This window comes from Onychomys torridus, chromosome 9 (genome assembly GCF_903995425.1).
Source record: "Onychomys torridus chromosome 9, mOncTor1.1, whole genome shotgun sequence".
Lineage (NCBI taxonomy): Eukaryota > Metazoa > Chordata > Mammalia > Rodentia > Cricetidae > Onychomys > Onychomys torridus.
The window spans coordinates 604,247-615,680 of record NC_050451.1 but is presented as its reverse complement, the minus strand read 5'-3'; the positions used below and the strand labels follow the sequence as shown (position 1 = coordinate 615,680).

General features: G+C 42.5%; 1 protein-coding gene across 1 annotated transcript; it reads right to left on the bottom strand.

Annotated features, from left to right (window-relative positions):
• Positions 1-7,340: 7,340 nt before the first annotated feature.
• On the bottom strand, positions 7,341-9,093 carry Hesx1 (HESX homeobox 1). The gene is made up of 4 exons (XM_036200008.1): positions 8,596-9,093; positions 7,983-8,182; positions 7,615-7,716; positions 7,341-7,533 (listed from the first exon to the last, which is right to left on the bottom strand). The coding sequence occupies exons 1-4, from the start codon at positions 8,750-8,752 to the stop codon at positions 7,441-7,443; spliced, it is 552 nt and encodes a 183-aa protein (XP_036055901.1). The 5' UTR covers positions 8,753-9,093; the 3' UTR covers positions 7,341-7,440.
• Between the last annotated feature and the right edge of the window lie 2,341 nt (positions 9,094-11,434).

Sequence of the window (11,434 nt, the reverse complement as noted above, 5' to 3'; positions counted from 1 at the left end):
CTTGTCACTCATCCCAGTTCCCTCCAGGTAACCAGTCATCTCCTGGTTTGTGCTCTTTAAAAAATAAGCAGGTGCATCTATGTTTCCTTGTTTCTCCCTTTCATACTATAAACATGCACTCTTTAGCACGCTTTTTTGTTGCTTAGGAGGACGTACCCTGGTGGGGCAGTGGTGTCACACGCCTGTAATCCCAGCACTCGGGAGGCAGAGGCAGGCGGGTCTCTGTGAATTTGAGGCCAGCCTGCTCTACAAAGCGAGTTCCAGGAAAGGCACAAAGCTACACAGAGAAACCCTGTTGATGGAACCGTCTTGTTAAATAAGAAACACAGAGCCAATGCAGAGATGAAAGCCCAAGAGGTCAGAGTAATAGCTAAGAGCTAAAAACCTTACCCCTCACTGCTGCTCCTGTCCTTCCCCCAGCAAGAGACCTACTTCCTGTGTTTGTCATTTTAAAGATTTTTTTTAAAGATTTATTTATTTATTATGTATACAGTGAGTGTTCAGCCTGCAGGCCAGAAGAGGGCACCAGATCTCTCATTGTAGATGGTTGTGAGCCACCATATGGTTGCTGGGAATTGAACTCAGGACCTCTGGAAGAGCAGCCAGTGCTCTTAACCACTGAGCCATCTCTCCAGCCCCAACTTTTTTTTTTTTTGTTTTTGTTTTTTCCTTTCTCTTTTGCTATAGCTGAGGACCGAACCCAGGGCCTTGTGCTTGCTAGGCAAGTGCTCTACCACTGAGCTAAATCCCCACCTCTGCTGTGTTTGTCACTTTCATAGACTTTCTGTTCTGCTTCTATTTTCACTTTTAATCAGTTTGAAGTATTTTCTAGCTTCTTTTATTTTTTTTTAAATATTTATTTATTATGTATACAGTGTTCTGTCTGCAGGCCAGAAGAGAGCACCAGATCTCATTACAGATGGTTGTGAGCCACCATGTGGGTGCTGGGAATTGAACTCAGGACCTCAGGAAGAGCAGCCAGTGCTCTTAACTGCTGAGCCATCTCTCTAGCCCCATTTTCTAGCTTCTTTTGAGGCTTCATCTTTGATCTATAGATTATTTGGAATGGGTTTACTTCCTGAGTATATGGGAGGACTTTTCAGACATCTTTGTTATTGACTCCAGTTCAGGGTTTCAGAGAAGTCAGAGTCCCCAAGGCCACTTTTTGGTTCAGTGACTTAGGCTCCATTATTTCTATTGACAGGAAGCAGAAAAGCTGGTATTTTCATAATCAGACTTTTCTACCACAGAAAGATACAGATTGAAGTCAGCAAAGGTAAGGGCTGAGGATGTGGCTTAGTTGGTAGAAGGCTTGCCTAGGAAGCACCATGCCCTAGGTTTTTTAGCACTGTACGAAACAGATGCATGTCTGTAATCATAGCACTAAGGAGGATAAGAAGTTCACAGTCACCCTCAGCTACTTAACAAGTTCAAGGCTGGAATGGAATACATGAGACCTTGTCTAAAAAAAATAAATAAATATCATCAGAGATAATAAGTATACAGAGCAGAGTCCAAAAGAAACCGGAAGAGCTTCTAGAAGACCTATTCTATGACAGCAGTACAGACAGTGCCTGAGTCTTCCAGCTTCCAGTTGACGGGACATACACCCAGGGAAGCTCACTGGAGCCCTGGAATCTAGGGTTTCCACTGGGATTGGTCACATGGGCAGGGACTACCCATGCGGTTGACCTTAGTCACTCAGGAGGCAGCCTCTCTGCAGATAACCCTGATACAGTGTGGTCTAAACAACCACCTTAAGTTACACAGTCTGCGTAACTTATCTAGCATGATCCAAGGCCCAGGAATACAAAAGCACTTTTATCAGGCAGGATATTGCAAGGGCTCAAAAGTTATCTCCTAACAGGCCTACAAGGGTCAGTTTCTTTGGAATGTGCAGGGCTTAAATACTTGAAACTTACTGAGTTAACCTTTTACTATGTCAGTTTAATTCCATTCTGCTCGGGAAACTTATTTGGTATCATTTCAGTTCTTACTGGTTTGTGAAGTTTTCTTACCCAGAATACAAGTCCTTGAGATAACATACACGTGTGGGTTGGGGGAGAGGTGTTACTCAGAGGCAGAAAGCGTTTTCCTGACTTGCCTGAGATGCTGGGTGTGATACCCTGGCAGCCTCAACCTCCAACACTCACTAATGAAGGTATACTCTGCTCTGGTATTGTAGATGTGACAGCTATGTTTGGTGGTGTTCTGTTCTGCATAAGTCCCTGCTTTCACGTGTTCCCATGACCGCTTAAGTCTCCCGTTATAATAAGGAATCTGTTTCTCCTTGCAGTACCACCAGTTTGTTTCATTAATTTTGTTGTTAGGTATATGATGATGTTTACCTTTGGCTGTGTTTCCCTGCCTGTGAGTGTTTGTTTGTTTGAGACATGGGATCTCTATGTAGCCCTGGGTGTTCAAGAACTCACCTTGGTTCTGAAACTGATTTTCTCAGTGAACCTGGAATTTACCAAATCAGCTAGTCGGCCTGGCCTGTGAGACTGTTTCAGCCCCTACCCCAAACCCCAGCTAGCAATGGGGTTACAGACAAGTGCCTCTGGGTTGATTCTGACGTTTGCTGCAGCATCTACTTTAGCAACCGAGCTCCCCCTCCAATCCCTATTTGTTAGTTTTTGATGTAGCAAACAGGACACCGGAACGTAACTTACGTCGTCATTTAATTTACTGAAATTACCTTGTCACAAATGTCCGTTAAAGCAGATGGCCGGGCCAGCATCCCCTATGAGACTAGAGCACAGAAGTAGGTGATTTGGTTCCTAAACGTTAGTGATTTTACAACAGACAGTAGCGATAAACCTTTTTGTTTCCGGAGTTCTTTGTGAGGGTTCATTTGTGGGACTCATTCAATAAAGCTTGTTGACACCACTGTGCCTGCCAAGGCCAATTAGCACTGAAGGGTGAGCATGGGAAAATAAAGGAGGAAAAAGGGGAGAGGTGACCTTCCCAGGGCTGAGAGTCTCAGTGAGAGTCACCAGGAGTTGCCTCCACCGCTCTGTGGGGGTGTAATGAGACACAGACCGTGAGCACTAAGTTAAGCCAAAGGCAGTAGAGTGTTGGTCCCGGTTTTGGGCTAGAATGGTCAGCAAGTCACTGATTATCTCAGTGACTTGGGTTTCACGTCACGTAAACAGACTAGCTCACTCTCCCTGTTTCAGAGTCCCTGGCGGTGCTGTGGCTGGGCTTGGTAGTGGGAGGTTTATGCTATTTGTGTGCTGTGTGATAAGATGCAAGTGGAGAAAGCTCCTATTAGCACTGATTAACTCCAGAGCTGACCACCAGCACACACAACCATTGTTCCCACCAGAACTCTTTACCGATGGGCTTTGTCTAGCTGGCTTTAGGAGAGACAAATGCCATTACAGGAGACCAAATAACTTCATTTGGGCGGACGTCAGATAATAGAGACTCTGCAGGTATTAGCCTGACTGCATTAGTTTGATTTGCTGCTACTGTTCACCTTGTCCTGGGTATTAATGGAGACAAAGGCCTGGAATTAGCAGCAGCAGAGATAAGCTGTGGGTTACAGCCTTGAGCTCAAGGGAAAGAATTTTACCCTAGCTTTGCATTTGCTTGTTTTCTCCCCTCTAAAAGTTAATTTCCAGTCTTCCCCTGAATGTAATTCTTTACAAATTTTAGCACTTTTATTTCCATTAAATCCCATTAACTGAGTCACTATTTCTTCTAACGAGATCAGCCATTACCTTTCAGGTGTTTGAAAATGATTTTAAGGGAAATACAGTGGCAACCTTGTGTATCATCCTTCTTTTTGAATATTCTTATATAATATGCATTTGTCTCATAAGAATCACAATAGAACTGATATTGTAATTAATATTTAAAGATAAATGGCTAGCTTGGTCCTGCCTCAACTTGATATACCATGTTTTGTTGACTCACATGGGAGACCTTACCCTTTCTGAATGGAGACAGAAGAGGAGTGGATGGGGGTGGGGTAGAAGGGAGATGGGGGTAGGGACCCAGAGGCAAGGAGGCAGGAGGAACTGTGGTTGTATGTAAAATAAATTAAAAGAATTAATAAATAAAAATAAATGGCTATACATCACATTTATAGTTATTTTCAACAATGCAAACTGTCCTAACTTTTCTAACATCTAAATATTATTTATTTCAATTACAATTGTAACCCTTTTTCTGTGACACTGGAGTTTGGCTTTTATGCAGGCTAGGTGAGTGCTCTACTACTTAGCCCAATGCTCATTACATCATTTGTAATTGGTGCTACTGCATTGTTATTTCAGTTAGAAAAACACAGCACCACCAGTTATACATAACTTATTCTAGTTGTAAGCTAAGCTGAGTTTTAGGACCCAGGAGTCAATCATATAAGGTTGTGCTGGGAAATGCAGAGATGAAGACATTGCCAAGTCACAGCTTCCTTCCTCATCAGACATTTAGAATCGCCAGCTTTCACACTTCCTTTTTAAAGATTGTTAATTGTTGATCAATGTTTGTGATGCTATTTCATTTTCTTTTAGATTTTTTTTTTTTTATGAGCTTGGTTTAGTTACAGACAAACTGTGTTTTTTGTTTGAAACCAAAATTTGTGAAAAACACTACTTCAAAAATGCTCAAAATTTAATATTGCAGAGTAGTTTCTTTTTCCTGTCCAAGCCTTGAGAAAGAACAGTAACTCTAACATGGCAAGATACAACAGAATGACAACTTTTTTTTTTTCAAGACAGGGTTTCTCTGTGTCGCTTTGTGCCTTTTCCTAGAACTCACTTGGTAGCCCAGGCTGGCCTTGAATTCACAGAGATCCTCCTGCCTCTGCCTCCGAGTGCTGGGATTAAAGGTGTGCGCCACCATTGCCTGGCCAATTTTTTGATGATATATAAGATTTATAAAATATTTAATGGTGATTCTCTCTGAAAGATAAGACTTGAGGTGGCTTCTATTTTGGCAATATTGCTACAAAATCAGCTTCTTCGTATTATATGACACACTGTCCCCTCCGCCTGCTTTCATCAGCTTCCAAACATCAAACTCAAGACTTGAAAGAAAGCTGCTCCTAGAGAAGCGTTGGCTGATAGACTTCCTAAGGACTGCTCCACCTCTTGACTAATGGCAGCAGTCCTTCTGCTGGTAGGGATGACCCAGTCTTCCTCAGAAGCCCTCCAACGCCCAGGCCTTCCTAGTGACAGCCTTGCTCACCTTCTTTTTCTCCTCCTTCCTTCCTTGGAAACAGTGGAAAAGAATTAGCAGGTTACTGCTGTCCGATTGTTGGGAGACAGCTTTCTGCCCCAAATGTGCAGTCAGTAAATTATTCTACAAAGTCCGAGTCAAGCTCAGAAATAATGGCAAGCTGTCTTTCAATAAATAAATAATAAATACCCCAGAGGGGAAAACCTGTAGTGGTGATGGACTTGATAGGTTCAGTAAGAGCCTATACTCTGGTGTTCACAGGGAAACAGGGTGGACAGAGGGTTAGGAGAGATAGGAAAGAGAAGGGAAAATTCAACTCAGGTGGAGAAAACTGGAATCTGGCTGTTGTTGGGTGGAATCAGAGTGTTCAAACTAATATTTCAAGGCTAAACAAAAACTTACCCACCTAGCTTTTTTCATTAACTGGGAAACAAACACCTAGGTTTTTGTTTGTTTGTTTGTAACAGAGGAAAGGACTCCCTTGTTGCCATAGATCTCCTTGGTCTGTCTTCAGGTGGCAGGTCTGGTTTGCCCATAGAAAGTGCCTTGATTATTTCCAGTAGCTGTGCCAGAGCACATACAAAAAGCCAGTCAACATAGCAGAGTACTGAAGCATGCAGCTGATTGGAGTTATTAAACAACCAGATGATCACTATCACTTACAACAGAAGGAGAGCAGAGCCAAAGTACCTGAGAGTTACTCCGAAATTTGCATTCTTTTGCAAATTTACTCATTTTTAAAATGTTACAGTTACACTTGTTTATTCGTGGTGTACGCAGGTGTGCCCTATGGGAGTGTGTGTGGGGTGTGTGTGTGTGTGTGTGTGTTATGTGTGTGTGTGGTGTGTGTATGTGTGTGGGGTATGTGTGTGTGGTGTGTGGTGTGTGTGTGTGGGGTATGTGTGTGGGGTATGTGTGTGTGGGTTATGTGTGTGTGGTGTGTGGTGTGTGTGAGTGTGTGTGTGGTGTATGGTGTGTGGTGTGTGTGTGTGGTATGTGTGAGTGGTGTATGGTGTGTGGTGTGTGGTGTATGGTGTGTGGTGTGTGTGTGGGGGGGGTGGTATGTGTGTGGGGTATGTGTGTGGGGGGTATATGTGTGTGGTGTGGTGTGTGTGTGTGTGTGTGTGTGTGTGTGGTGTGTGGTGGTGGTGGTGGTGGTGGTGGTGGTGGTGGTGTGTGTGTGTGTGTGGTGTGTGGTGGTGGTGTGTGTGTGTGTGTGTGTGTGTGTGTGTGTGTGTGGTGTGTGGTGGTGGTGGTGGTGGTGGTGGTGGTGGTGTGTGTGTGTGTGTGTGCAGGTTCACGATGCACATGTGGAGATCAGAGAACTACTTTCCAGTGTTGATTTTCTCTTTCTCTCAGGTGGGATCTGGGGACTGATGGAGCCTCAGTCTCCAGGGCTGGCAGCAAGCACCTTTACCTTCTGAACTATCTCACCAGTCCTGCTGTTTAATCCTTTTTGCCAGTCCAATGCGACAATGGGGACATGAGAACTGATGGTCTTATATTTGTACTTTGCCATGATGACTTAGAAAAATAACTTGAAATTGGTGTGCTGTAAGGATTTGTTTGAATACATGGCCAGAAATCAACAGAAGATTCACAAATGACTCACTCTTTAACACAGATGTGTAAAACTGTATTTCAAAATAAACCTGAAAAAAACTAATTGGAATGAATTGGACTTTTTTTTTTTTTTTTTTTTTTTTTTGGAGCTGAGGACCGAACCCAGGGCCTTGTGCTTGCTAGACAAGCGCTCTACCACTGAGCTAGATCCCCAATCCCTGGACCCTTCTTTTTAAAATTATTATATCTTTGAAATATTTTGTAAGTTGCATCCAGTCTGTGGATCACTTAGTTATGCATGAACATAGTGATTTTAGTACACATACTAATTTATTACATTAACTTTACTCACTTGAAAATAGTTATTGTTGAAATTGGGAGGGAGTGGGGAGAATGGGATGCATCTGGGAAGGGTTACAAGGAGGAGAAGGGATGAATATGATTAAAATACACTATATACATCCATGAAATTCTCAAAGAATAAAGTATATTAAAATAGCTATCATTTCTTAAAATTTTTATTAAAATATATAGGAAAGGTTTTTTATTATAACTAAAAATGTCCAGATATAATATGTACTATGCTAGAATCATAATTATTTGCAACATTTTAAATACTTGGGATTTCCATTGATTCCTTGTGTTCCACAATTGGAAGAGAATCTCGCATGTGTACTTTTAAAAACTATTTCAGAAGATCTGTGTCGAAGGGTTTTTTGCCATTAGAAACTGTGATTCTCTGCGGGCCCTTTTCAGCTTTGCCCGACGATTTTGGAACCAAATCTAAAATCAAGGGAAAATAAAATAGTTCTCAGACACATTACTGTATTATCACCACAGGTAGCAACTGTGCTTGAAAATTACCTGGATTCTGTCTTCCTCTAGATTCAGTTTTTGAGCTAAGTCTTCTCTGATGTCAATGCCAGGATAGCAGTTCACTCTGAAGACATTTTCCAATACTTCAACCTAGAATAAGGAAAGAATTCTTTAATGTGATAACACTCCATATATCACCAAAATTGGGCTTCCATTTGTGCAGGGGAAAAATGCACTTAAACTTGGACAGTTAACCTAAATGCATTAAAAAATTGATTACCCAGAGACTGTTAAAATATGAGTCCATTGTTTCATTAATGATACTTCTACACGGATTCCAAAGTGAATAGCTTTTGTTCACCGGAGCATCAGTTACAGCCTTTGTGTTAATGATATTGGGTGAAAAGTCTTCCCACCTGATTTTGGGTAAAAGCAGTTCTTGGTCTTCGTCCTCTGTACCAGCTCAACTCTCTTTTCAAAGAAAGTGTTTCTGAGGCTGAAAAATAATTTTCACATTTCGAAGCCCCTTCTTCTGGCATTGGGTGATCCATGGGACAAGGAAATGAAATCTCCCTGGGAAGATCTGGGGCATGTAGGAATGAGTTGCCATTTTTTTCTAAAATCAGAAGAATAAACCCCATCTTAGATTGCCTGTGTTCCGCAAATTCAGGAAAAAGTAATTTCAGTAACTTATTTTGAAATTTCCTAGAGAATTTTTCAGAAAGAAAGGAAGGAAGGAAGGATAGAAGAGAAAAGAAATTCTGCCTTGGTGCGAGAACATTTTGAACTCTACCATTTACTTCTCACTGAAAAGAGATTTAGAATGCCTGATGTGTCAAACATACATGAAGCAATTGTTAGTTCTTTCTGTGACGGAATAATGTGTTTCCAGCAGGCACTCCTTATGATCCTGTTAGGGCCCTTTGCATTTATGGAACAGAATGAAAACGTAGTTTCTAACTCTATACTGTGTAAAATAAAGGGCAAACTAAAAAGGCAGATGGATTTAAAAATTAAGTTGTGGCATACCTGAGTCGCTGCAGGTGTCTGCCCACGGTCTGTGGTGTCTTGTTGACGATCCACAATCTTTTTTCTGGTCCAGTCCTAAAATGCTCTCAATTGAGAAGGAGCAGGATGAGGGTTTGTTTTTCGGGAGCTGAGCACCTTCCCCAAGGCTGGGAGACATCCTCTTCTGTGTCAGACAGCGCTGGAGGGCTCCTGCCCCACGTGTGCAGGGCTGGCGTCTCCCAGTAGTTCACCTTATAGCTTTGTTGACTAGGGGGCTGGGTTTTGAACGTCACTAATTAAAATCCTGTTTTAGAAAGTTTTAGCAAGTCAATGAACACTTGCCCAGCCAGCAGCTTAAGGAGTTAATTGTTTATTTGTTTGCAAGTAATTAGCAACTAATGGCTACACCAGGGGGCCACCTACAGGGACAAAAAGTGTTATCTCTCTTCAGCAGAACCAGGCTTAACTTTGTTGAAAGAAGTGATGCACGAAGGTAGCACTCCTCTTTTATTTGAGATCACTAATGTATAAAATCATGTTTTTATCCTGAAGTTTATATTTTCCAGGATTCTAGTTACCTAAATGTACAGGACAGAGAGAAGAGCAGTCAAGTAAACAATAATCTGATTTAGTGAATGTTCTTCCAAGGAAACTGGAAAAAGTAATAATCTCTTAATGCTATTACGGTAATTCTGATGAAAATGCCTGGTTTCCATATGCATATGTAATAGTGAACATTGTCAACAAAATCACAGTACTCTTTGGAGGCAGCATACTGGAAAAGCCTGGCAATGTTATTAACACAGAGTGTAATTGTCTTCCAAGTGCCTTGGATTAATTCATAGGAACAGTTGCACCACATATTTTAAATAATTAATGGGCTAATTCCTTTCTTTCATTCTTTCTTTTAAATGAGAAAGATACAAGCTTACATGAAGTTCATATGCTACAGAGAATAATTTCTTTCCTTAACATAGTTATTTCAAAGAACATAGTTAACTATACCCTTTTTTCTTTTTCTTTTTCTTTTTCTTTTTTTGTTTTGAGACAGGGTCTTATTATATAGTTATGGAACCAGCTCTACAGGCTAGGCTGGCTTTGAAATGAATCTGCCTCCCTCTGCCTGCTGAACACTGGGATTAAAGGTGGGGGACACAGTGCATGTCCCACCTCTTGATTCAGGGCTTGTCTGTGCGACTTGCTTTGGCCTGTGGAAACAAGGTGAGCAAAATCTCAAAACATGTTAGCAGGATTGGTTTGCTTTCCTGATAACACTTTTATGATATCATCCCGGAGGCAGCTACTATCGGTCAGCCTAAGCTCTAGAATGGACACGTGGATCAGACTCTAACCCTTCTTACAGGCTATAGACAAATCAGTTGAGTCCAGAAAAGCTCAGTCAAATGCCAGCTGGTCTGACACTTTCTTTTTTGTTTTTCAAGACAGGGTTTCTCTGTGTAACAGCCCTGGCTGTCCTGGAACTCACTTTGTAGACTAGGCTGGCTTCAGATTTACAGAGATCCCAGGCTGGAGGTGGTTGAGAGTACTGGCTGCTCTTCCAGAGGACCCAGGTTCAATTCCCAGCACCCACATGACAGCTAACAACTGTCTGTAACCAGGGGATCTGACACCCTCACACAGACATACATGTAAGCAAAACATCAATGCACATTAAAAATTATTATTATTATTATTATTATTATTATTGTTGTTATTATTGTTAGTAGTAGTAGTAGTAGTAGTATTTTTACAGAAATTTGCCTGCCTCTGCTTCCAAAGTGGTGTGGTATTTCCTTTTCATTTCTTTTTCTTTTTAATCCACATATCTTTACTTGCAAGTGTTATTGCAGAGTCATTGTTCATTCTGGTTCAAGACCTCTGGTTTCTGCTCCACTCTGGATGCTGGGCCCTCCATGGCACTCCTCTTGGGTGTCCTGTTGTTTATTGCCGTGTGTCATGGAGATCTTGCAGCTTTGGATCTGCAGGACCGGCCCCTTCATGTGCTCCAGTAGAACATAGATGGGGTGGGTCAACTCTGGTTCTGGGCCTGGGTAGTTGCCGGTTTGGTCAGCCTGCCAGCTCTTCCCTAGCCTCACTACCAGGGTGAGCTCTCTAGCATTGCCCTGGCTTGTTCAACCCTTGCTATCCGTGTAAGGGGCCGGCCAGTTCTGCTTTCACGCCCTCAGGGTCAGCTCTCCCACATTTACACCACTGGGGCCAGCTCTACTGTGTTGCCCAGGCAGGAGCAGGGGCCTCTCTCTGAGTGCTCCAGCTGGTGAGGAGCAGGGACAGGGACAGCTCCCCCACTCTTATGACCTCAGGGCCAGCTCTCCCACCGCCACAGGCGGGGGTGGGCATGGGGGGGTAGGAGATGGGGGAGTGTGGCGGTGCGGGGTGTCTCTCCCCTGTCCATACTACCATATGTTCTACCGTGCTGCCCAGGCGAGGTGCAGAGCCCACTTTCTTGAGTGCTGCAGTCGGTAAGGAAGGGTATACTCCCTTGCCCATCACAGGTAGTAGGGGCAAGGGCGGGGCGGGGGAGGGCATCTTTCCCTTGCCCTCACCACCACATAGGTCCTGTTTTATAATCCAACCTGCTACATCTCTTTATTGGAGAATTGAGACCATTAATGTTAAGTGTTGTTATCAAACAATGTGTATTAATTCCTGTCATTTTGTTGTGGTGTTTTCTTAGACCTCCTTTAAAATATTATGGAATTATTTATGTACTGCCTGTGATATCTTTAATGTGTTTATCTTTGTCGTCAGACCAGTGTATTCCTTCTAGTGTCCTTTGTAAAGATGGCTTAGTGGTCGTAAAGTCATTTTTCAAAAAATGTGTTTTTATTGTGCAATGTTT

What these genes read in the sequence shown, in the direction of transcription:
- Hesx1 (XM_036200008.1), bottom strand. Translation starts at nt 8,752, where the DNA reads ATGTCTCCCAGCCTTGGGGAAGGTGCTCAGCTCCCGAAAAACAAACCC. An exon ending in CTGCTTTTACCCAAAATCAG is followed by an intron (nt 7,717 to 7,982) that starts GTGGGAAGACTT and finishes TCCTTATTCTAG; the next exon opens with GTTGAAGTATTGGAAAATGT. An exon ending in TAGAGGAAGACAGAATCCAG is followed by an intron (nt 7,534 to 7,614) that starts GTAATTTTCAAG and finishes CCTTGATTTTAG; the next exon opens with ATTTGGTTCCAAAATCGTCG.